Raw genomic sequence first — 22,072 nt, forward strand, 5'->3', positions numbered from 1 at the left:
TGCGACAACCAGGAGGTGTGAGAAATCATTGTTAGGCCACACTTATAATCACAGAATTGGGCTCTGTGGATCAGATGTTTATTTTACAATAAATGCACTGTTTAAGGTTTTTTTTAAGTAAAATTTAATTTGAATATCACAAAAATTCTGCATTAAAACACAAATCACAAGGTCCTGCGCAATACGAAAATAGCAATGACTGAAAATAGTTTCATTTTCTTGTACAAAGTATTGTTTCTCTCAACCCTGCATGTGGTAAAAGTCATATTTGTGCCACTGAAACGGGAACAATGGGGTACAGTTTGAAATTAAAACTTCCTCAAAAGCGAACAAAATGTACATGTGGCAGCACGAGAAAACGGGTTGACAACGCCACCTGGGGCTGCTGGGCCCCAGGAAAAGATTTTGAAGTAAGGCAGGTGCAGGTCCTGCTCTAAACCAAGGCAGAGGCGGTGGTTTGTTTTAAAATATAATTTATTAGAATTCAGTTAAAAACAATGTTAAGAAACCTTTTAATAAAACAATCCTTGACAAAAGTCAAAAAAAAATGTTCTGGAGGAGGAGCTTACCGAGGTGGCTAAAAACAGCATAAAAACAATGCAAACACCCCTTTTTGTGAATCACTGCACACTGTAAAAAATCCCAAGTTGACTCAACTTAAAATAATTTGTAACCTGGCTGCCTTAAGATTTTGATTAAATCTAGCAAATTATTTCAAGTAACTTCAACCTATCGATTTGTTTCCCAAACTTAAAAGATAAAGTTTATATCACTTATTGCTTTGTTTAAGAAAAATCTTTTTTTAAGTTAAATAAACAAATATTTTTATTACATCAACAAAGGAAGTCAAGTATTCTCAACTAACTTTCTGATTAAGTCTAACTAATTTGTTAAATAATGTCAACTTACAACTAAATTCAAACTACTTAAATAAATGTGTAAGCCAGATTTAAAATTGAGTTGTGATTACTTGATTTGTGTTGTTGAAACAACAAACTATATGTTTTTTTCAACTACAACATTAAGTACGCACAACAAATCAATAAGTTATGTGAACTTGAACTTTTAAGTTGAAAATACTATCATTGAGTTTAAATAACAACAAATATTTTGCTATCTTAAATTAAAATTTTAAGGCAGCCAGGTTACAAATTATTTTAAGTTGGAACAACTTGAATTTTTTTACAGGATGAGTCTGCTTCTTAAATGCAGAAGTCGGTCAGAGCTAAAGTTTAACACAAAGCAATAAGAAATACCATATTTAATCCACTACTATGAAAACAACATACCTTTGGATTAAAGACAATCTCAATAACTTGTGAAAAAAATTAATTCAAAAGTTATAATGTTATTAAAACAGTTTAATCATCCTTTTGAAAAAAGCCATGTTTCTTGCCTGTGTCAGTGTTTAAAGTGGCATCACAAGCAGTAAAAGCGGTTGGCTTGGCATTACAAACACAGCAACCCAACAGTTTAAATTAATGACTTAAAAAAATAAAAATTTGTTTTTTAACATGTCACTGTGCGGGGTGCACAGTGACATGTTAATGTTAAAAATGTTAAAACTTCCTCAAAAGCGAACAAAATGTACAGTTTTGAATGGGTTGAAAACGATTTTAAATATCAAAGCTAGGTGGAGCCATTGGCACAATAGGCTATATGCACACTCACTTCCGCATTCCAAGTCGGCCAGCCAGGTTACATCCGGCGTCGACGGAGCACATAGCGTCAATAACAACTATGGCATTTTTCACTCGGTCCCTTCAAGATGTCCCAAAGGTAACGGTCAACGACGTGAGTCGAATCATACAAAAGTTATGTCACACTTCGACAACCAAGAAAGAGAAGGGCTTCAAATTGTATGTGTCAAGCTACATCCACAATTTTGAAGGTAAGATCTGGACGTGTTCTGTGTTTACATGCCCATAGCATGCATGCTATCTAGTGCTAGCGCAGCAGGTGCAGCGTAGGCTATGTTTACTATTATGTGTCAATCACAGCCAATTTTCCTAACGCCTTTGTCAATGTCAGTTTCAAACAAGGATTCAAGCACAGGAGAGGTAACGATTAGGGCTGAGTGCTACAGATCTATCTATGAGGAAAAGCCAAAAGCCTCACAGCTTAAGCGTAAGAGAAAGTTATACTGCAGGTTCAGCGCAGATTGGTTCATGGTTCATGAGACAGGTTACGTTTGGCAGATCAAAGTTTCTGTGAATCATTGCATCTAATAATGCTAAAGGTTATTTTAAAGACAAATTTCATTTACCATACCATAAATAACACTGGTGTGTTGGAATATTTATCGATATTTAAATATGTACGCTAATCACTGGGATTCACAGAAACTGAGTTCCGTTTTGTCACTGCATTGACACACGTTCTGTGTCCACTGTTGGGGATGATGAGTAAAGTGAGATAAATAATAATATAAATAATATTGTGGCTACAATTTTAGCTCATACAAATTGTTTAGTAGTTATTAATTGTTTTAGTAGTTAATAATTATATGTCGATGGTTCAAATTTGTTTGTTTTGTTAAACATTCTCACTGTACTCATGTATTCTCTTTTTAAAAAAACTGCGCTTTTATTCTATTATAACAGATTTGTGTATTTTCAGATTGTGCTTGCGGATGCCCGTCCTGTGCAGCTACAAAGCTGCCAGTGTACCTGTGTGGCAGGTACAGCTGTGTGTAATCATGTGGCAGCACTGTTGTACCAGACTGCACATTATTGCCAGCTTAGCATCACCTCTGTTCCCCCAACACACAGCTGCACAGAGACTGAACAGAAGTGGCATAAGCCAAGATCCATGGTAACTAATGTTTTTAACAGGGTACTTTTCTACTTAATTTTCTATTTATGGATGTTTGTGTTTATTGAAAACCTTTTTTGTTCAAATGCAGGGTGTTAAACCTGGTCTTGTAAATGACATGGTGATTCTTTCAGCCAGACCCAAGGAACGAAAACTGATGGAAGGCATTAGGTTAGTATTATTTTTATTATCATTAAAGGAACACTCCACTGTTTTTTCATATTAAACTATGTTATTTCCTTAACTAAGATGAGTTGATGCATACCTCTCTCGTCTCAGTGCGTGCACTTAATTGCTCTGGATAACTATAATGGATAACTATAATGTATGGCAGAATAGCACTTGGGAACACTACTATATCTGCACTTGAGAGCACTTTGACTCGGCGCAGTAATATCATCACTCCTAAAAGGATATTTCTGTGGATATTACTGCGCCGAGTCAAAGTGCTCTCAAGTGCAGATATAGTAGTAATGCATTTTCTGTAGTAATCAGTGAGACCTCAGATAAAGTAATAATCTCATCATATGATACATTGTATGTTTAAATAAATAAAGCTTTTTTGTTGTTATTTTGTTCATTCAACTTATATGTAACTTACTTTATGGCTCATTTTAAAAAATTAAATTAAAAAAAAACATTATTTTGTTTTTTCCATAGGAGCAACTTGTATAAGGGTGTCAGTTCAGCTCTGCCTGAACTTTCCACACTCAGGGTGGATGAAGTCTACCATGATGTTCCAAGTGATGTGGCTCCACTGATAACAACTATGGCTATGGACATTAATGTTCCTCTGGTTGACTCTGCATTTGGAAAAGTGCAAGAAGGAAGTGTGTTATCCTATCATATGCCAGCAAAAAGAGTTCCAAAAACCTGTCCCCACACAGATGCTCCTTCTCCCCCACAGCTGCCACTTCAGGGTTACAGGCTGGGACCCGCTACCTGCTCTTTTGTCTGCACTGAACATCAGCAGCACCACATGATGTCCCTGGAAACAACATTAGAGAACGCACACAAAACAAACTCTTTGCTTCCCTAAATAATTAGATTCTGATTGCCTGTCACACTTCTTTATAGAGTGCTGTTAATTTCTCTTTTCTCCATTTCTCTTACTGGCAGTAACTCTTATTAGTTCAATCCATTTCAAAATATTTGTACATATATATTGATTCAAGTTTTTATTTTTTTTCTTAATAGTATTACTATGTTTCTTGTTGTATTAATACTAATCTATTATTAAATTACATGTTACATGTTCTTCCGATTAATTTTTTTGATAATTGGTTACCTAAAAATAGTATTTTATAACTGTTGTTTGTAAATTGGGAGCCCTAAATAAATGTTATTCAGTAAATAATTCACTGTGCATGAAAGTATTATTCTTATATTACAGATGGCTTAAAAGCATTGGTGAGGTAAAGTACATATAACATGCAAATAATTCAGTAGTTCTTTATTCAAAGAGTATGTGCAATGTACAGCAGTGCATACATAACATTAATTATAAAATTCAATTTATACAAAGTAATTTACAAAGCTAGGACGCTCTCTCCTCTCCCACACCCCCGGTCGTGAAGTGGGAAGGGTGAAATTGTTCCACTCAAACAGTGCTGGGACAGCTCCCTTGTTTAATAGCCGCCTCCCCGTCTCTGATAAGAGCTCACGAACATCATCCTTGTTTAAATGTCGGCTACATACTCGGGTATGGGGAGTAACTGTGAATTGTCCCTCCGGATAGCTACAAGCCATTTTCGCCTGATTTCCGCGTCAGATGGAAATGTATGAAAACTAAGTAAACTGTTGTACTTGCTCGAAGCTTGACACAGAGACACACAGCAATGCTCGGCTGTACTATAGATGGTTCGCTGAAATTTGAACGTTTTCTTACTAGTCATATTGTAGTTGCTGTTATGTCGCTTTGTAAACAATCGCTTCAGCGCGAGCGGAAATGGCTTAGCAGGCTGAGATTTTAGCGGAAGTACGTCATCACCTGATGCGTTTTGAACTGTCACGGGCGGGGCCTACGTGTTTGACGGAGCTATTCTATAGCCAATCATATCCAGATTTTTGTGTTGGTAAATCTTCAACGGACCAATCACCTTTCGACAGTTGTTAGCCCCGCCCCGAATTCTACCATAGACGCTCATTTGGAATGGCCCTGTTTTAAAGTTCCTGGGCAAAGAGCGGAGCGACCTGGCCAACCCCTTGGAAAGGGGCCAAGATTTAACTCAAAGAAAATATATTTTCACTCTTTACATACAAGCAGCGTACCTGTCACCCCGAATATAAGGTTTGGGAACATTTAATCTTCTGATTTGGGGTTTTGTTGAGCTAGTCGCGAATATTATTGAATGTTTCGCGTATGCTACTTGGCTAGCAGCTAGCTTAGCTTCGTTAGCTTAGTCTCAGTTAAGCTCATTGATTGTTTTTCTGTTGCTCGATTCGCCGGTGCGTCACATTCACACAAATATACCAAACTATAACAAATAAAAAGCTAACAAATGATTTGACCAACAGTTAACTTGTCTTAATCTGTCTGTTTTTGAATTTGAAGGCGCAGCACTAAAGAACCAAGGTCTACAGCTCGATAACGTCGGAAAATACGGAAAATGGCGGAGCCGGACAAATTAAACATCGACTCTATAATTCAACGTCTTCTGGAAGGTGAGGAGAATTAAACTCACGGTTAACGGAAATGCCCTTTTATTTTCACCGTTTATTGAGTTAAGTGGCTGTGAAATGTGTGTAACATATTTACTAGGTAGGTCATGCAACGCTAATGATGTCGCGGCGCGCTGGGATAAAATAGCATACTTATGATAATGTTGATTATGTTTATTATTATGATTATGTATGATTATGTTTAAGTTTGCTCTCAGGTTCAGTGGTTGGAATAAAATTAAAAATCTAAAATGATTAACCTTTTTGTTATTCAGATGTTCCTAAATGTGGAGTTTATGTGCGTTTGAAAGAAGACATTGAATTAAAATAACAAGATCATTTTTTGAATGTGGCCCTGGCTGACTCTCTAGTGCTTCCAGATGAGGTGATTTGTCTCAAACTGTTGCAATTATTAGTACAAATTTCTGTTTTACTCATCAAAAGCAGAAAGATCATAACTTGTGTTTATTCTTGCTGTAAGATTTCAGGTTTTGCTAGATTTTGGGATTCATAGTGTGACTAATATTAAATATAATTCCAGTTTTAAATCAGAATAACTCCATAGTAGTGAGGTGTATTGTTTACACGCTCTAAAGAATGTCTTCCTGCTTTTTTCTTTCCTGGTTTGTTCTCCACACCTTATAGACTATAGTTTGTTTTTTGCTGTATAGTTTTATTTCTACCTAAACTGGAAGAATTATTGACTGCTACGCATTATTTATGTCTTTATTTTTAATAACTTTGCATGAATCTGCATAAATGAATAGGTTTTAGCCCTAAACATCCACTTCAAAATTGATAAAAAAAAATAAGCGCATTTAAATATATCTAGATATATCAAGTCCCTTAAGAAAAACAGTCTTGAAGAAGAAAAAAGATATATATTTTTGCTTTTTATCTCAAGTGTATTTTAATTCACCTCTATTCCACTGTTTTGTGTCCCTTTATGATCAGATTATACAGCTACATTCAGCAAATTGTTACATTTTTCAGTTTTATTCAGTTTCTTTGAGAAAAGAGTCATGTTACAAATATCTAAGCTTCATTTTTTTAATGCTCCTTAAAACATTTTGGGTTTTAGTGTTGCTCTTAAAAGGATGCAGACAACAGAAGGTAAAGCTAATGAGGTGATGTGCTCCCACATGAAGGCAAAAGCTACACTAGCTTTTAGTTCATTGATCGCTCATCCTCAAACATCTAATGTCAACACACTGAGGTCCGGCTGCCTGGACGTCAGCGTGCACCCACACATGCTCCATGTTGTAGGCAATAAGCAGGAATTATTCAGCTTTACCTGGTTCAATTTCACTGAAGCAAGTTTCCACTAGGCCTTGGTGAAAAGTCCTAAAAATATTTGTATTGGCTGCAAAAATGCTTGTAAAACCCTGGTGGTTGTTTTGTGAGCTGCCGCTAGTTTGAACATCTCACAGAGAGCAGCACTTCTGGCGCTCGACTGACAGAGCCTCTGATTCAGACGTTGAAACAAATTTGTCATATTCCCACATTTGCTAGCCTTCAAACAGATTTAGCAGCGTGCAGGTTTGTTGCTCCAGGTCTGAATTTACAGAACACAACCAGTTCCTGTTTTGGGAACAAGCTCCTCTTTGCTAGTTGGCATCTTTACGTCTGTGCGTTGCGAGAGGCTAACCGTATCCGGAACAACGGAAGCCCAAGTGAGCAGAGTGCTAGGATCATTTTAAAAACCCAAATTTCCCTCAGAATAAATTTTCGGAAATGGCAAAGTGGAGTTAATAATAATGCTTTCTAGTTTTGTGTTTTTTCTTCTAATGCTCATTTTCTTCAGTCTTTTAGACGCTCTTTGTTTTTAATTTACATTTGTGGTGTAGATATTCTGCTGAAAATATCTGGCATTCTTAAAGCCTCCAACTATAAACACAGAAGAGATGCTGAATGATAAAGTGATGAGTGTCTTCAGCCGTTTTAGTTATTTTTTTGTTCCAAGTCGCAATAAAAAGGTGTTTTTGAAAAGTAAAAAAACAAAACAATGTTTGGAATGATGTTTCCTAGAAGCAGCCCTGTGAGAAAAGTGTAACCTTAACCTTCAGTGTGTTTACCGTCTTATGCGTTGGCCCGCATGATCAGCTGAGCTGAGCTGCTGGAGGTGATTGGGATTATACACAAATATGCCCGGGCAATAAAATTGCCTCCAGGCGGCTTGACTTTGACTGTGGGGCACGCTGAAGTGTTGGGTACATGGATGGCTGTGCACTAACCGTGATAAGGGTGTTTAACAAACACAGGAGAAGACAGAAAAGGCCTGATTCCGACAGTATTTATATCTTGTGTAACTCTCTTGACCTTTTCTGGCTCATGCGTTCGATTGCTCTGAATGCCGCTCATTAGTTGACACTTCCATTAGATCCATCTCTTTTCAAGAGGACTGTAGATTAAAGGATAAATGATGCATCAAAAGATTGCCGTTTGATCCTGAGTCGCCTCCGTTTTGAAACCAAACCAATTAAACGTGTTTGGGTAATGAGCAGCTTCAATTGGATTACTTCCTCGGGTCTGAAAGCTCGGCAGACTCTTGGTGTGTGTGTGTGTGACATCACATCAGCCTAACAGGAATAACTGGCACGGCGTCGGACGCGCATCTCGATTCCATCACTTCCGACGGCGAGCATCATTCTGTTGTTTCTGTGATCCGTGCTGTGGAAATTCTTTTGTTTGAGTCCACGTGATTGGCTCGCTGCTGCCCACTGACTGTGAAGCTAACTTTGGAGTGAACTCTGTCGGGGCTTAGCCTTTTCTAATCCAGGTTTAAAACAACAAGCCGTGCTGCAGTATTTATATCTACTTTTCATCGCCTTTTGTCGTCCCTTCACAACAGAGTTATTGTTCCACCGCATGCTCTCTGCTTTAAGTTTTGTCGGCAGCAGTGAATAGCTGCATGTTTTGTTTTTTTAATCTTTTACTGCAATAATCTACTTCAGAGTTCAGTTTTATTCAGGTCTGTGTTTGCTAATGTCATAAATTCATGAAATAACCCCAGAGGTTTCTTCTTTTGTTCCTGAATCCTGATTTGTTTAGGAGTTTTTCCTCGCCCAGAAGGAGGGTCAAAGGGCAGGGATTCCCAGTGTAGCTTAGTCTGCGTAGTTTAGCCATTACTTATTAAATTATGACTTCATGATTTCATGTTTCTTATACAATTACCGATATGAAGCCCTTTGAGACGACTATTGTTGTAATATTGGGCTATATACAAAAAATCGAACAAAACTCTGTCTGAAGCTGTACCTCTACAACAGCATGAGCTCCGTTCACACTCGCCCCAACACTGAAATGTGTCATAGGTATTCACTGGAGCGCTTTAGTTCCCATTGGAAGCTCCTGCATTTGATGGATCGGCATGGTTGGGTGGCGTTTGGGCATGAAGCCGCGCTGTCATGGCTGGGGTTGTTGTCGTCTGTCATTTGATTTGTTGTTTTCAAACTGCACCATTAGCAATCTTGCTTACAGTTTCAGTGCCTACAGATTATCTGAGGTACATTCATAGTTGGGAACTGTTGACCCAAATTCTACCAGTTCTCAAAGTGCGTGACGTATAAGTGGATTTCTTTCCTTTTGCTGACTTTTTTTTTTTTAATAATTTCAAAATATTAACTTTTTTCTTAAAAAATTCCATAATATAATTCTGCAAGAATAGCATTAAAATTCTCACACCTTTTTAGTGAGAAGTTTTATGTAGTATGTGCAAGGAAAGAAAATCGTGTAAATCAGAATGAACAGGCTTTACCTTTAGCCCGGACACAGCCGTTCTTCGTTGCAGCCCATCTACAGATGCATGCATGCATGTGCACAATCCGTCTGTACTTCCTCCCGAACGTGAATGCAATCAATCCTTACTTTACTGCAGGCTTAAGACGGAGGTAAACAACAACCCAAATGACATTTATGTGCTTGCACACAGTGTGTCATACATCATTAATGCACCCCCTCCCATGCACCTCAGTTTGGAAACTACTGTCAAATTCACATCAGAAGGAATTTAATGATGCGTCTGCAGTTTGTGCAACATCAGCAACAAGAGGAAGTGGCTCCGTGTCTCTAAGTTTCTTCCAGGTTCAAAAAATGTGCGTTGAGGTTAACAATCTACATCTAGTTTTCCACTGAGTTTTTTGAGAAAGCCTTTGTGTGCCGGCTCATTGTGTCGTGTCATGTTAGCAGCTCAGTTCCTCACAGTGCAGTTCTACCTCTGAAGTGATTGAAGTGTCCCCTGATATGGTGCCTTGACTGAACCGCTAACAGAGTTTGACAGCATTTGGCTGGTGGGAGGTGTTAACCGTCCGGTCTGGTTTAACATTTGAGTATTGCATTTCATTTCCTGTCTCTACGTCAATATTCTTGTAAATGCATCTCTGTAAAGGCTCTGTTTCCTTTCAAACGTTCACTTCTGTTTTGGTTCTTGCAGTCAAAGGCTCTCGGCCAGGGAAGAATGTGCAGCTCACAGAAAACGAGATCCGTGGCCTTTGCCTCAAGTCCCGCGAAATCTTTCTGAGCCAGCCAATCCTGCTGGAGCTCGAGGCTCCCTTAAAAATCTGCGGTAAGTTGGGTGTTGGTTAAGCCGGGCTGCTTCTGCGCCCTCCAGCAGAGTCCAAATGTCTCCTGTGAAACAGCACTCAGAGTTCAGATGATTCTGTGGGTTTTAGGGGATGCATCAAAATAAAAAATATCAAATGTGGATGTTACCTTTTTCATGGTTTTTTTAAGTATTGCATAAATGGCCTCGAATCACCTTTAAACATGGTTTTATAAATAAAGTAAATGTTTACATCTCAGGGAAACACTTGTGAGAAATCCCGCCGGGTCGGTATCGTGTAACTGGGTTCAGTTTAAGCCAGGGGTGGGCAATTCCAGGCCTCGAGGGCCGGTGTGTCTGCATGATTTCCAGATAGTCTTGCCCTACTCATGGCTGATTACCTAGTTCAGGTGTGTCCAGCCAATAATCTTGCCCTACTCGTGGCTGATTACCTGGTTCAGGTGTGTCCAGCCAATCAGAACATGCCAGAGCAGGGTATGCTGGAAAACATGCAGGAATGCGGCCCTCAGTGCCCACCTCTGGTTTAAGCCAAAGTCTTCAACACTAAACTGTTGCTCACCTTAAGCCACGTTCTCAACTACCACCTTGGTGATTCTCGTATCCATCGAGAATTAACACTAAGGTGCTGAAGTATTTAGCAGATGAACCCCCTCTGTGTGATTTGGTTCCAGGTTTGTTTCAAACTGCAGTTCTATTGCCGTTCTCGATCACTTAGGCGTACCTCCACACTGTAGAAGATCGTCGCTGCGCGTTGATTAGCCAGACTTTGATTGTGACACACGGCGCTCTTCAGCCTTACTTTCACTCACTCCCACTTAAAGTTGAATGTGGCTTTTTTTTTTTTGCAATATTTCGCTGAACATAATCAGTTGCCAAATATTCGGTGCATCCCTAGTAGTTTTTATGATGACAGTGAGAGGCATGCTGGGTAATTTAAAACCCTGTAATACGGTGTCTGCGTTTTCTCACTGTAGTCGTCTTTTGAATAAAGTCGGTGAAGGGATTCTCACCGTCGGAGCATATGTGGACTGCGTGACGCTGCACGGCACAGCCGTGAAGCTGGCGCTCAGCGCTGAAGCGTTTTGCAGCCGTAACCCTCCTGCAGCTGAACATGAGTCATAAACAGACGTCAAAAAGTCCCAACAGCTGCACAGCACTTTTTGTTGTCTTTTAAAGACCAAGCAACTTGAGATTTTTGTTTTCTTTTTAACATGTTCTGGTAGCATTTTTCTCATGATGGCTTATAGTCATAGGACTATAGCAGTGTACAAGTGCCCTTATAAAGGGCTGTTGTGGTGTAACTTCTGCAGTCAGGTGGGGGGGTAAATGTTGCAGTAACATGCTGAGACTGATTTTTACATTCCTGCCGTCCGTTTGGGAATCTGGTTGTTGATTCGGCCATTTGCGCGTGACTGAAACACACTGACATCACTAAAATAGTTCAGCATTGTTTGTGGCTTTGTTCATATTTAAACATGAACGCAGAGCCTGACTGACTCAGCTTATAGCACACATCATTCAACGTGCAGGTAATTGTCATTTTTACTTGCTGGTTGTTGAGAGAAATAAAAATTCATGCTGGGAGTGAATCCACATTTTGAATTCCTCTTCTCTGCTGCCCTCTACAGGTGATGTTCATGGTCAGTACTACGATCTGCTGAGGCTCTTTGAGTATGGAGGTTTCCCCCCAGAAAGCAACTACCTGTTCCTGGGCGACTACGTGGACAGAGGGAAACAATCACTAGAAACCATCTGCCTCCTTTTAGCCTACAAGATCAAATACCCAGAGAACTTTTTCCTGCTCCGCGGTAACCACGAGTGCGCCTCTATTAATCGAATCTACGGCTTTTATGATGAGTGTGAGTTCAGGAGACACACGGGAGGGATGGGAATTGATTTTCAGGTGGTAAATGTTCCCTTTTTGTGTCTTTGGTGTGTCTATAGGTAAGCGGCGGTATAACATTAAGCTGTGGAAGACCTTCACAGACTGCTTTAACTGTTTACCAGTGGCTGCCATCGTAGATGAGAAAATCTTCTGCTGTCATGGAGGTGGCCCTCGATGAACCTGAACATCAGCCGTCAAGAAGCAGACGCATTCAGAGAACGATGAACGCCTCTCGTTTCTGTCCAGGTCTCTCTCCCGACCTTCAGTCAATGGAGCAGATCCGCAGAGTAATGCGGCCCACAGACGTGCCGGACCAGGGTTTGCTGTGCGACCTGCTGTGGGCGGATCCAGACAAAGACGTTTTGGGCTGGGGGGAAAACGACCGCGGGGTCTCCTTTACGTTCGGTGCAGATGTGGTGGCCAAATTTTTGCACAAACATGACATGGACCTAATATGCAGGGCACATCAGGTAATATTAGCCTGTGCTGCACAGGTTATCCTATTTTCCGCACTGTAAGGCACCCCTAAAAAAGCCTCACAGGGCCTCAATCGTGCATTTCTAAAGCTTGTCAGAGTAAACTACATATATAATATATGACCTTTGGCACACTATAGAATTGCTTTTTTAATGAAATATAAGTTATTTTCATGAACTCTTTTCCTACCAAGAAGTGAGGCGCCTCGATCACTGAGGCCCCGCCTTTCTTTCCTTAATGGTGACGCCCATTTAATGTGTTTTTTCACAAAAACAAACAACATCCAAACTCTTGTACGTATTGTTCATATGAAAGGAAAGCATTTCTCCAATCACAGCTAGCTCCATAAAGAAAGTGTGTGTGTTAGCCTAGGGGCGGAGCCGGCAGCGCAGACTCTTCCTGGAAGGGGCGGTTCCTCACTCTGTGATGTCACAATGTGAGGACCAGTCCTTTTTGTGGATTGGGAGGGGCTGGTGCTCAGAGCGCAGGTTTTAGTGGAATACTCAGAGATACATGAATGGATCAAAATGCGGCTTTGAGGTTGTTTTTTTTGTGATCAATAAACATTATAATACACTTCAAAACTCAAACGGATGATTTTCTATAATATAGGCCCTTTAAATGCCTTAATTGTCCATAGCGGTCTGTCAGTTTTTTCTACATGTTCCAAACAAGGTTGGGCGTTAGCGCAGTCACAGTTACGACAGTTTAAGCGGCATCTGTCTATTTTATTACGTTAGTTTGGGAGTTGCAGCGATTGCAAAAATGCTAACGCTTCTAAGTTGGCTAACGTGTTGAGCGTTAAAAAAAACAAGGTTCTGGGAAAGTAGAGAATAACGTCTGACGGAGTCGTCTTTGACTCCTTTGTGTTAATGCGCCTTTTGGAAGATAGATGATCACCGACGGTGCTTCCTATAGTGCGAACAATATGGTTGCTTGGATGATGGGGCTTTTCAAAATCAAACAGATCTAACCATTCTTTCTCTTTTCCTAATTCAAGGTGGTTGAAGACGGTTATGAGTTTTTTGCAAAGAGGCAACTGGTCACTCTATTCTCAGCTCCCAACTACTGCGGCGAGTTCGACAACGCTGGTGCTATGATGAGCGTGGACGAGACGCTCATGTGCTCCTTCCAGGTGAGCAGAACCTTTTCTGTCCCTCCGTTTTCTGGATCGAAGCCTTTAGAGCTAAAGCCGACGTTCCGCCTTTTGCAGATTCTGAAGCCAGCAGATAAGAAACTGTATCCCTACGGGGGAGGAATGGGATCGGGACGACCGGTGACTCCTCCGCGAAATTCAGCCAAGGCTGCCAAGGCCAAGAAATAACACCCGCTGAGGTCCCTTCCTACAACGCGCCACCTCTGTCGGCCCAGTTTTTTTTTTTTTTTTTCTTTCCCCTCACCTCCCAAACTTGTTTGTCATTTTTCTTCTGGTTAAAAACCATCAACCAAAAAGAACAAGAGAGGGTTTTTCATTGTAAAACTAATTTTAATGGTTGTTTCTTTGGTCATTTGCATGTTTTATGTGAGCGTTTGGGTAAAAAGTGAGAATGGTAAAAAAGGGAGTTGTTTTCTTTTATATCCCTTCTCCTCTGAATTCTTATTCCTTCTGTTTTCTCTTCATTTTGTAAAAATAGATCTTCTCATGAATTCTGTACATTTGAACCTAGCTGCATCTATGGGGGGGGGGGCTGTTTAATGCTAAACAAGGGCGTTTGTCCACCATGTTTCAGAGGGCCATGTCTGTCTGTGTGATGGGGTGGGTGGGGGGCCTGTTTTGGGATCAACTCATGGTAGGGAGGGGGGCGGGGCTTCACAGTAGGTGAACGGGTGCACAGACGTGCGGTTGAATGCTGAAAGACGGAACCACAATAACGTGTTTTTATGTTTATTATTCCTACATCCACTTTGATATGACTTCATCATCATGGACGTGCTGTTAGATTTCCTCTTTTTATTTTTGTAGAAACATGAAACCAGCATTGTTTTTCTTTAGTTCACTCAAAGTTGACTAAATAAAAATCACAGCTCATTTCAAGTTGGCCATCATGCGGATCACTTTTGTGTTTGTCATGTTTGTCAAGGTCATGTTTTTTTTTTGTTTTTAGCTCTGTGTTGCTGGCTTGCTGAGAATAGACACATTTTTGGAATTTTAAGAATGGACGTTTGTGTTAAAGGTGCACAAACAGAGCCTTTTTTCGTTTCTTCTTTTTTTTTTTACATGTTATGAATAGTTTCAACATTCAAGTGTTCAGTTCAATGTAAACATTCCCAATCTAAACTGGGCACACGTGGCCGAGGAGAGAGCAGTGCAATAACTCCCGTTTGGAATTGTAGGAAGTGCGTATGAAACTTTGTTCAACAAATATACTTCAGATAATCACAACCACGTATTCCCATTGAACCTAGCTTAAGGCGTTTTCCACGCGACCAGCTTCTGCCGTTTAGTAATCTAGTAAAAGAAATTGCATAAGGAATGTAGAATTACTTGGGATGCTTTTGCCTGCAATAATTTTTGGTTCAGCTGTGGGGAAAAAAGAGCCATAGACGGATAAAACAAAACTGTTTTCAAATGCGGTGATTTTTATTTTATAATTACCGCTGTGCATTAAGTTCAGAGGCACACAGGGTCTTCCCAGTGAAAGCAGGCTGACGTTCAGCTTCCTGGTGAAAAACACAAAAGGCTTCCCTCTGCAGCGTATTAAAAGTATTTCACTGCCCGTTACTTCTAACCCAGACACACTTTCTGTCCGTCCGTCCGTCGTGTTGCATAATGGCTCCATTTGTCTGCTCTCTATCCTCATTCTTGAGCGCTCTGTTCAAGTGTAAACACATGCAGCTTTGAGATTACGAAGCCACTAAACGTCAGAGCGCGGAGGAGCTGGAGTTCTACCTGCTCTTGTTCCTCTTTTCTTTTTTGTTTCTTAGCCAGAGGTGCTAAATTCAAGGCCTCTCCAGACAAGAGATTCAAACGTCACCGGTAAATTCTGTTGAACGGTTTCTGTGCAACTTTCATTTTTATTTTTTTCTTTAAACACCCAGCAAGTCAACTCAGGAAGTGAAAATTCAACGACAAAATCATGCAATTTAATGATCCACATGGAAAAACACTCACAGCCCATGATTAGAGGATGAAGCAAGTTTTATGTTCACATTTAAATAAAAATGTAAACAGGCGTTCTAATGTTTATGAGGAGCCTGTCATGTTCAGGTGTTGCTACTTCTGATTGTAAATGTCAGCAAACACTGATCATAAATGTGGGAAATGTCTTCTATCATGGGTGTAAAAGAAATTTAGGATAGCATCAACAGATGAGTAAATCTCCTGCATTATTGCTCCATAGATGGACACTTTTCCTCTTAAACTTCAGCTTTAAGCATCTTTATCTTGTTTGTTTAAAGGTGTTGAGTCTAAAGTTTGCTTTCTGAGTTTTCCTATAGTTTTGACTGAACACTTAAGATACTGCTAGCTCGTTAGTGTAGGAACCTTTAATCAATCAGGGATGTTTTGCACCATGCACTGTTGCTGGGGAAAAGTCTAAAATCATAGGATTAAAGCAGTTAAACTCCAAAAGAAAGAGAAATAAACCATAGTTTTTATTATTTGGGTTTCATCTGTTTCAGGCCTCTCAGACAGTCTCTGTTCCAAGGCAAAAATAAAATACAGAATTTTGGAACTTTGTGTCTTGTTTTTCTTTTTCGTGAAATCTTAGAGGAAAAGTGAGGGGATGAGCATGTGCGGGCTGTACTTCTTCGGCCGAGTCATCCGGATGGGTGGCATTGGATCTGTGTGTTGCCGTATTTTGCCTCTTTCATGCCAACTGCACAGAAAACTGCAAAAGTATCTGCAGCACTCAGTCCTGACAGATGGAAAACAAAGAGTTCATCACAGCACGGCGTGCTCTTTCACCTCAGATTAACGTCATGCTCACGGTTTAATGCACATCAGTGTCTCTTTTTTTGTGTGGAATAAGATGATAAAAACTGTCAGTTACCTTCTGCCTTTACTGATAGACGGTGGATGCAGTTCAGACTTCAGCTTCTGGATCAATCAGCCACAAAGTCAGGCGGATGCCCCCCAGATCATTGTTGATTTTAAGAGTTTAAAATAGTTTTTTCGAGCAAAATGAATCCTTTTAAAAGCTAAATCAATACAGATAAATCATCTGAGATCAGACGACTTAATTATATTTAAAGAGGAGCTGCTGCTCCAGGGAGGTTAAAGATTTACTCTTTGATAAACGTCTATTAACATGACCAAACTCTAAGGTTAAATTGATTTGTTTAGCCACATAAAACAGTCTTTGTGATGACAGAGTGAGCAGTTTTTATTTTTTACAACAGCTTCATATCTGTGGAGTAGCTTAAATATTGCAGCAGCAATGGGTTGAATTGTTTTCCAGTTGGAACCTGTCCACAGAAGGAGAGACTGGCTGGTGGAGGCCAGGCCTGCTTTCCAAGACAATTCCCACAAGGGGGCTTCTATGAAGGTATTAATGTTCCAAAATGGACGAGCTTGTATATTTGATTTGAGAACTTGTAATACAGAATGTGAATACTTGTGCAAAAAAAATCTGCATCTGTGTGTAAAAATCTTCTGCTGTGAACTGACAAATTTCCATCTGCATGTGTTCATTTAGAGTTACAACTTCAAATCTGTGATTACAACTGCTCAAATGTGCTTCTGCGTGTGTTTGAATCTGCTGGCGCAAATCACAAGTGCGCTACAACTGCGCTCTGAATTCTGACTCATTCCTGGCGAGAAACTTGTGTCTAAACTGATCTGTGTCCGATAATGGACCTAGGGGGGGAGGGAGGGTTAGAGGAGGCGGAGTCAACCAATCAGAGTGCAGGATTCTGAGAACTAGGTAAAGTTAGAAAGAGCTTCACAGAGTCGGACTTCCTGCTTCAATAACTCTTTTGATAAACGTTCAAATGTGACAGCAAGTCTCTCAATCATTTTGTATTAACACGGAGAGTGAACTACAAATGCATTTCTAAAGAAAAAAAACGTTTTTTCCAGCATTTTAATGAGAAATGATCTCTTCGTGCTTAAATGCAGACATGCGATGCAGCTAGACGGCTGCCAACAGGAAAATCATCTTTGTTGTAGCAGGACAATAGGGCCAGGGCTGTTGAGCATCTTTATTATAAATCATACGAATTAACCTTTGAAAACATATATTAGAAACCATACTGGGTTTGTGACACCGCGCTACGCCGGCGCTCAGCGGCCAGCCGTGGAGCTCCGCCGATGAAGGAGATGCGAGGACCCGCTGACCGACGGCGGAGCACGGCGGTCGCGCAGACCCAGCCTCGCCCTCGCTCGGCGTCTGGCCGCTGAGCGAGGGCGTAGCGCGGTGTCACACCGCTGCCAGCCGCCGAGCTCCGCGGAGGAAGGAGAGGCCGAGGATCCCGCTGGACGAGGGCGTAGCGCGGTGTCGTGGACCCAGCCGTCGGTCAGCGGGATCCTCGCTTCTTCTTTCCTTCGCGGAGCTCAGCGGCCAGACGCCGAGCTCCGCCGAGGAAAGAAGAAGCGAGGATCCCGCCGACCGACGGTGGAGCACGCCCTGTCTCTTGCACAGAAACAGCCGTTGCTCAGTGGGCTGGGACCGTCACAGCCACGCTCCGCCGTGCCGTCGCCTGGAACATCGCGGGGAACGCCTTGATCTAATCTAATACATTTTTTTTCAAATGTTAATCCATATGATTTATAATAAAGCTGCTCAATAGCCCTGGCCCTGTTGTCCTACTGCAACAAAGATGATCTTCCTGCTGTCCGTTCGAAGCCGTCTAGCTGTATGTCTGCATTTAAAGCACGGAGAGATAATTTCTCATTAAAATGCTGGAAAAAAACGTTTTTTTTTTCAGAAATGCATTTGTAGTTCACTCTCCGTGTTATTACAAAATGATTGAGAGACTTGCTGTCACATTTGAACGTTTATCAAAAGAGTTATTGAAGCAGGAAGTCCGACTCTGTGAAGCTCTTTCTAACTTTACCTACTTCTCCGAACCTGCACTCTGATTGGTTGACTCCGCCTCCTCTAACCCTCCCTCCCCCCCCCTAGGTCCATTATCGGACACAGATCAGTTTTGACTCAAGTTTCTCGCCAGGAATGTGTCAAAATTCAGAGCGCAGTTGTAGCGCACTTGTGATTTGCGCCAGCAGATTCAAGCACACGCAGAAGCACATTTGAGCAGTTGTAATCACAGATTTGAAGTTGTAACTCTAAATGAACACATGCAGATGGAAATTTGTCAGTTCACAGCAGAAGATTTTTGCACACAGATGCAGATTTTTTTTGCACAAGTATTCACATTCTGTATTACAAGTTCTCAAATCAAATATACAAGCTCGTCCATTTTGGAACATTAATACCTTCATAGCTTCTGGTGAAAAAAACAAAACAAGAAAAACAGAAATAGACCAAACAGCTGAAAATAAGGCCCCTGCTGTGACCAACCAGAACATAGAATAGATCAGCATTTGGAATTTATGGTTGATTCATTGATGACTTTGTAGTTTATACTATTTAAGTTCCTATAATCCAACCAGATGGATCGGTCTGAGGCAAGTTGTTAATTGAATTGGCCTATACCATTATAAAACCATTTCAAAATTGAATAAATAGATTTTGGAAAATACCATTTAATCTAGCCACAGGGGTTGCAAGCCAGTTACTTCTGTGCCGGTCCCAAGCCCGGATAAATAGAGAGGGTTGCGTCAGGAAGGGCATCCGGCGTAAAAATTGCCAAAATAACCATGCGAATCATCCACAACACTTTGGACATACCGGATCGGTCGAGGCCCGGGTTAACAACGACCGCCACCGATGCTGTTAACCTACAGGGTGTCGGTGGAAATTTGACTACTGTTGGTCGAAGAAAGAGGGGAGGCAGAAGGGCCCGTGGCCAGAGAGAGAAGGGAAAAGGCAGGAACATAGGTTTGAGAATAGGGACTCTTAACGTTGGCACAATGACAGGGAAAAGCAGAGAGCTGGCAGACATGATGGAGAGAAGGAAGGTAGATGTACTGTGTGTGCAGGAGACAAGGTGGAAGGGCAGCAAGGCACGTAGTATTGGAGGAGGATACAAACTGTTCTATCATGGTGTTGATAGGAAGAGAAATGGGGTAGGAGTGATTCTGAAGGGGGAGTTTGTAAACAGTGTTCTAGAGGTGAAAAGAGTCTCGGACAGGATGATGAGCCTAAAGTTAGAAATTGAAGGGGTGATGGTGAATGTAGTCAGTGGGTATGCACCACAGGTTGGCTGTGAGTTAGAAGTGAAGGAGAGATTCTGGAGTGAGTTGGATGAGGTCATCGAGAGTATCCCCAGAGGAGAGAGAGTTGTTATTGGAGCAGACTTTAATGGGCATGTTGGTGAGGGCAACAGAGGTGATGAGGAGGTGATGGGCAGGTTTGGTGTGAAGGAAAGGAATCTGGAGGGACAGATGGTGGTGGACTTTGCAAAGAGGATGGAAATGGCGGTAGTCAACACTTACTTCCAGAAGAGAGAGGAACATAGAGTGACATACAGAAGTGGAGGTAGGAGTACTCAGGTGGACTACATCCTATGTAGACGAGGTCATTTGAGAGAGGTTAATGACTGCAAGGTGGTGGTAGGAGAGAGTGTAGCCAGACAGCACCGCATGGTGGTGTGTAAGATGACTCTGGAGGTCAGGAAGAAGAAGAGAGGGAAAACAGAAAAGAAGACCAAGTGGTGGAAGCTACAGAATGAAGAAACTTGTGAGGAATTTAGGCAGAAGTTGATACAGGTCCTGGGTGGTCAGGATGAGCTTCCAGATGACTGGGAAACTACAGCAGAGATTATAAGGGAAACAGGTAGGAAGGTGCTAGGTGTGTCATCTGGAAAGAGGAAAGATGGTAAAGAGACTTGGTGGTTGAATGAGGAAGTACAGGAATGCGTCCAGAGGAAGAGGTTGGCTAAAAGGAAGTGGGATGTAGAAAGGACTGAGGAAGGTAGACAGGAGTACAAGGAAGCGCAGCGTAGAGTGAAGAGAGAGGTGGCAAAGGCCAAACAGAAAGCTTACGATGAGCTATATGACAGGTTAGACACAAAGGAAGGAGAGAAGGACTTGTACAGGCTAGCCAGACAGAGAGACAGAGATGGGAAGGACGTGCAACAGATAAGGGTGATTAAGGACAGAGATGGAAAGGTGCTAACAACCCAGGAGAGTGTACAGAAAAGATGGAAGGAGTATTTTGAGGAGCTGATGAACGAGGAAAATGACAGGGAAAGAAGGGAGGAAGATGTGGTTGTTGTGGAGCAGGAAGTAGCAGAGATTGGAAAGGATGAGGTTAGGAAGGCTCTGAAAAGGATGAAGAGCGGAAAGGCCGTTGGTCCTGATGACCTACCTGTGGAGGTATGGAAGTGCCTAGGAGAGACAGCAGTGGAATTTTTTAACGAGGTTGTTCAATAGGATTGTAGAGAGTGAGAAGATGCCTGAGGAATGGAGGAGAAGCGTTCTGGTCCCGATCTTTAAGAACAAGGGTGACACGCAGAACTGCAGCAACTATAGAGGAATAAAGTTGATGAGCCACACAATGAAGCTGTGGGAAAGAGTAGTGGAAGCCAGGCTTAGGAAGAAGGTGGAGATTTGTGAGCAGCAGTATGGTTTCATGGCCCGTAAGAGCACCACTGATGCCATTTTTGCTTTGAGAATGTTGATGGAAAAGTACAGAGATGGTCAGAAGGAGCTGCATTGTGTGTTCGTAGATTTAGAGAAGGCGTATGACAGGGTGCCGAGGGAGGAGCTGTGGTACTGTATGAGGTCGTCTGGAGTGGCAGAGAAGTATGTCAGAGTAGTTCAGGACATGTATGAGAGAAGTATGACGGTGGTGAGATGTGCTGTAGGTCAGACAGAGGAGTTCAAGGTGGAGGTGGGACTACACCAAGGATCAGCTTTGAGTCCTTTTTTGTTTGCTATGCTGATGGACAGGCTGACAGACGAGGTAAGACAGCAATCTCCCTGGACAATGATGTTTGCGGATGACATCGTAATTTGCAGTGAGAGTAGAGAGCAGGTGGAGGAACAGCTAGAGAGGTGGAGGTTTGCTCTGGAAAGAAGAGGCATGAAGGTCAGTCGTAGTAAGACAGAATACATGTGTCTGAACGAGAGGGATCAAGGTAGAAGCGTTAGGTTACAGGGGGCTGAGGTGAAGAAGGTGCAGGAGTTTAAGTACTTGGGGTCAACAGTTCAGTGTGATGGAGAGTGTGGAAAAGAGGTGAAGAGGCGAGTGCAGGCAGGTTGGAGCGGTTGGAAGAAAGTGTCAGGAGTGTTGTGTGACAGAAGAGTGTCAGCAAGACTCAAAGGAAAGGTGTACAAGACAGTGGTGAGACCAGCTCTGCTCTATGGGTTAGAGACGGTAGCAGTGAGACAGAGACAAGAGGCTGAGATGGAGGTAGCGGAGATGAAGATGTTGAGGTTCTCCTTAGGAGTGACCAGGTTAGACAGGATAAGGAACGAGTACATCAGAGGGACGGCTCATGTTGCCTGTGTTAGGGACAAAGTCAGAGAAGCCAGACTGAGATGGTTTGGACATGTTCAGAGGAGGGACAGTGGATATATTGGTAGAAGGATGTTGGAGATGGAGCTGCCTGGCAGGAGGGCAAGAGGACGGCCAAAAAGGAGATATATGGATGTCTTAACAGAGGAC

The 22,072-nt window shown here is 41.7% G+C and overlaps 1 protein-coding gene and 1 long non-coding RNA gene across 2 annotated transcripts; both read left to right on the plus strand.

Annotated features, from left to right (window-relative positions):
* Nucleotides 1–1,694: 1,694 nt before the first annotated feature.
* LOC111947734 (uncharacterized) lies at nt 1,695–3,708 on the plus strand. Its single transcript, XR_013657823.1, has 4 exons — nt 1,695–1,891; nt 2,620–2,814; nt 2,906–2,985; nt 3,475–3,708. It is a non-coding gene; the product is annotated as an uncharacterized LOC111947734 (long non-coding RNA).
* Nucleotides 3,709–4,954: 1,246 nt separating this feature from the next.
* ppp1caa (protein phosphatase 1, catalytic subunit, alpha isozyme a) lies at nt 4,955–14,433 on the plus strand. Its single transcript, XM_020705073.3, has 8 exons — nt 4,955–5,104; nt 5,369–5,478; nt 9,908–10,039; nt 11,665–11,895; nt 11,981–12,085; nt 12,168–12,391; nt 13,399–13,533; nt 13,612–14,433. The coding sequence occupies exons 2-8, from the start codon at nt 5,424–5,426 to the stop codon at nt 13,720–13,722; spliced, it is 993 nt and encodes a 330-aa protein (XP_020560732.1). The 5' UTR covers nt 4,955–5,104; nt 5,369–5,423; the 3' UTR covers nt 13,723–14,433.
* The last annotated feature ends 7,639 nt before the right edge of the window (nt 14,434–22,072 follow it).

Source organism: Oryzias latipes, chromosome 8 (genome assembly GCF_053564925.1).
Source record: "Oryzias latipes strain Hd-rR chromosome 8, Olatipes_Hd-rR_3.1".
Lineage (NCBI taxonomy): Eukaryota > Metazoa > Chordata > Actinopteri > Beloniformes > Adrianichthyidae > Oryzias > Oryzias latipes.

Excerpts from the sequence above, each read along its gene's own strand:
- ppp1caa (XM_020705073.3), top strand. The coding sequence starts at position 5,424 with ATGGCGGAGCCGGACAAATTAAACATCGACTCTATAATTCAACGTCTT. Across the intron at positions 10,040-11,664 it reads GGCTCCCTTAAAAATCTGCG|GTGATGTTCATGGTCAGTAC; the intron begins GTAAGTTGGGTG and ends TGCCCTCTACAG. Across the intron at positions 12,086-12,167 it reads AATCTTCTGCTGTCATGGAG|GTCTCTCTCCCGACCTTCAG; the intron begins GTGGCCCTCGAT and ends GTTTCTGTCCAG.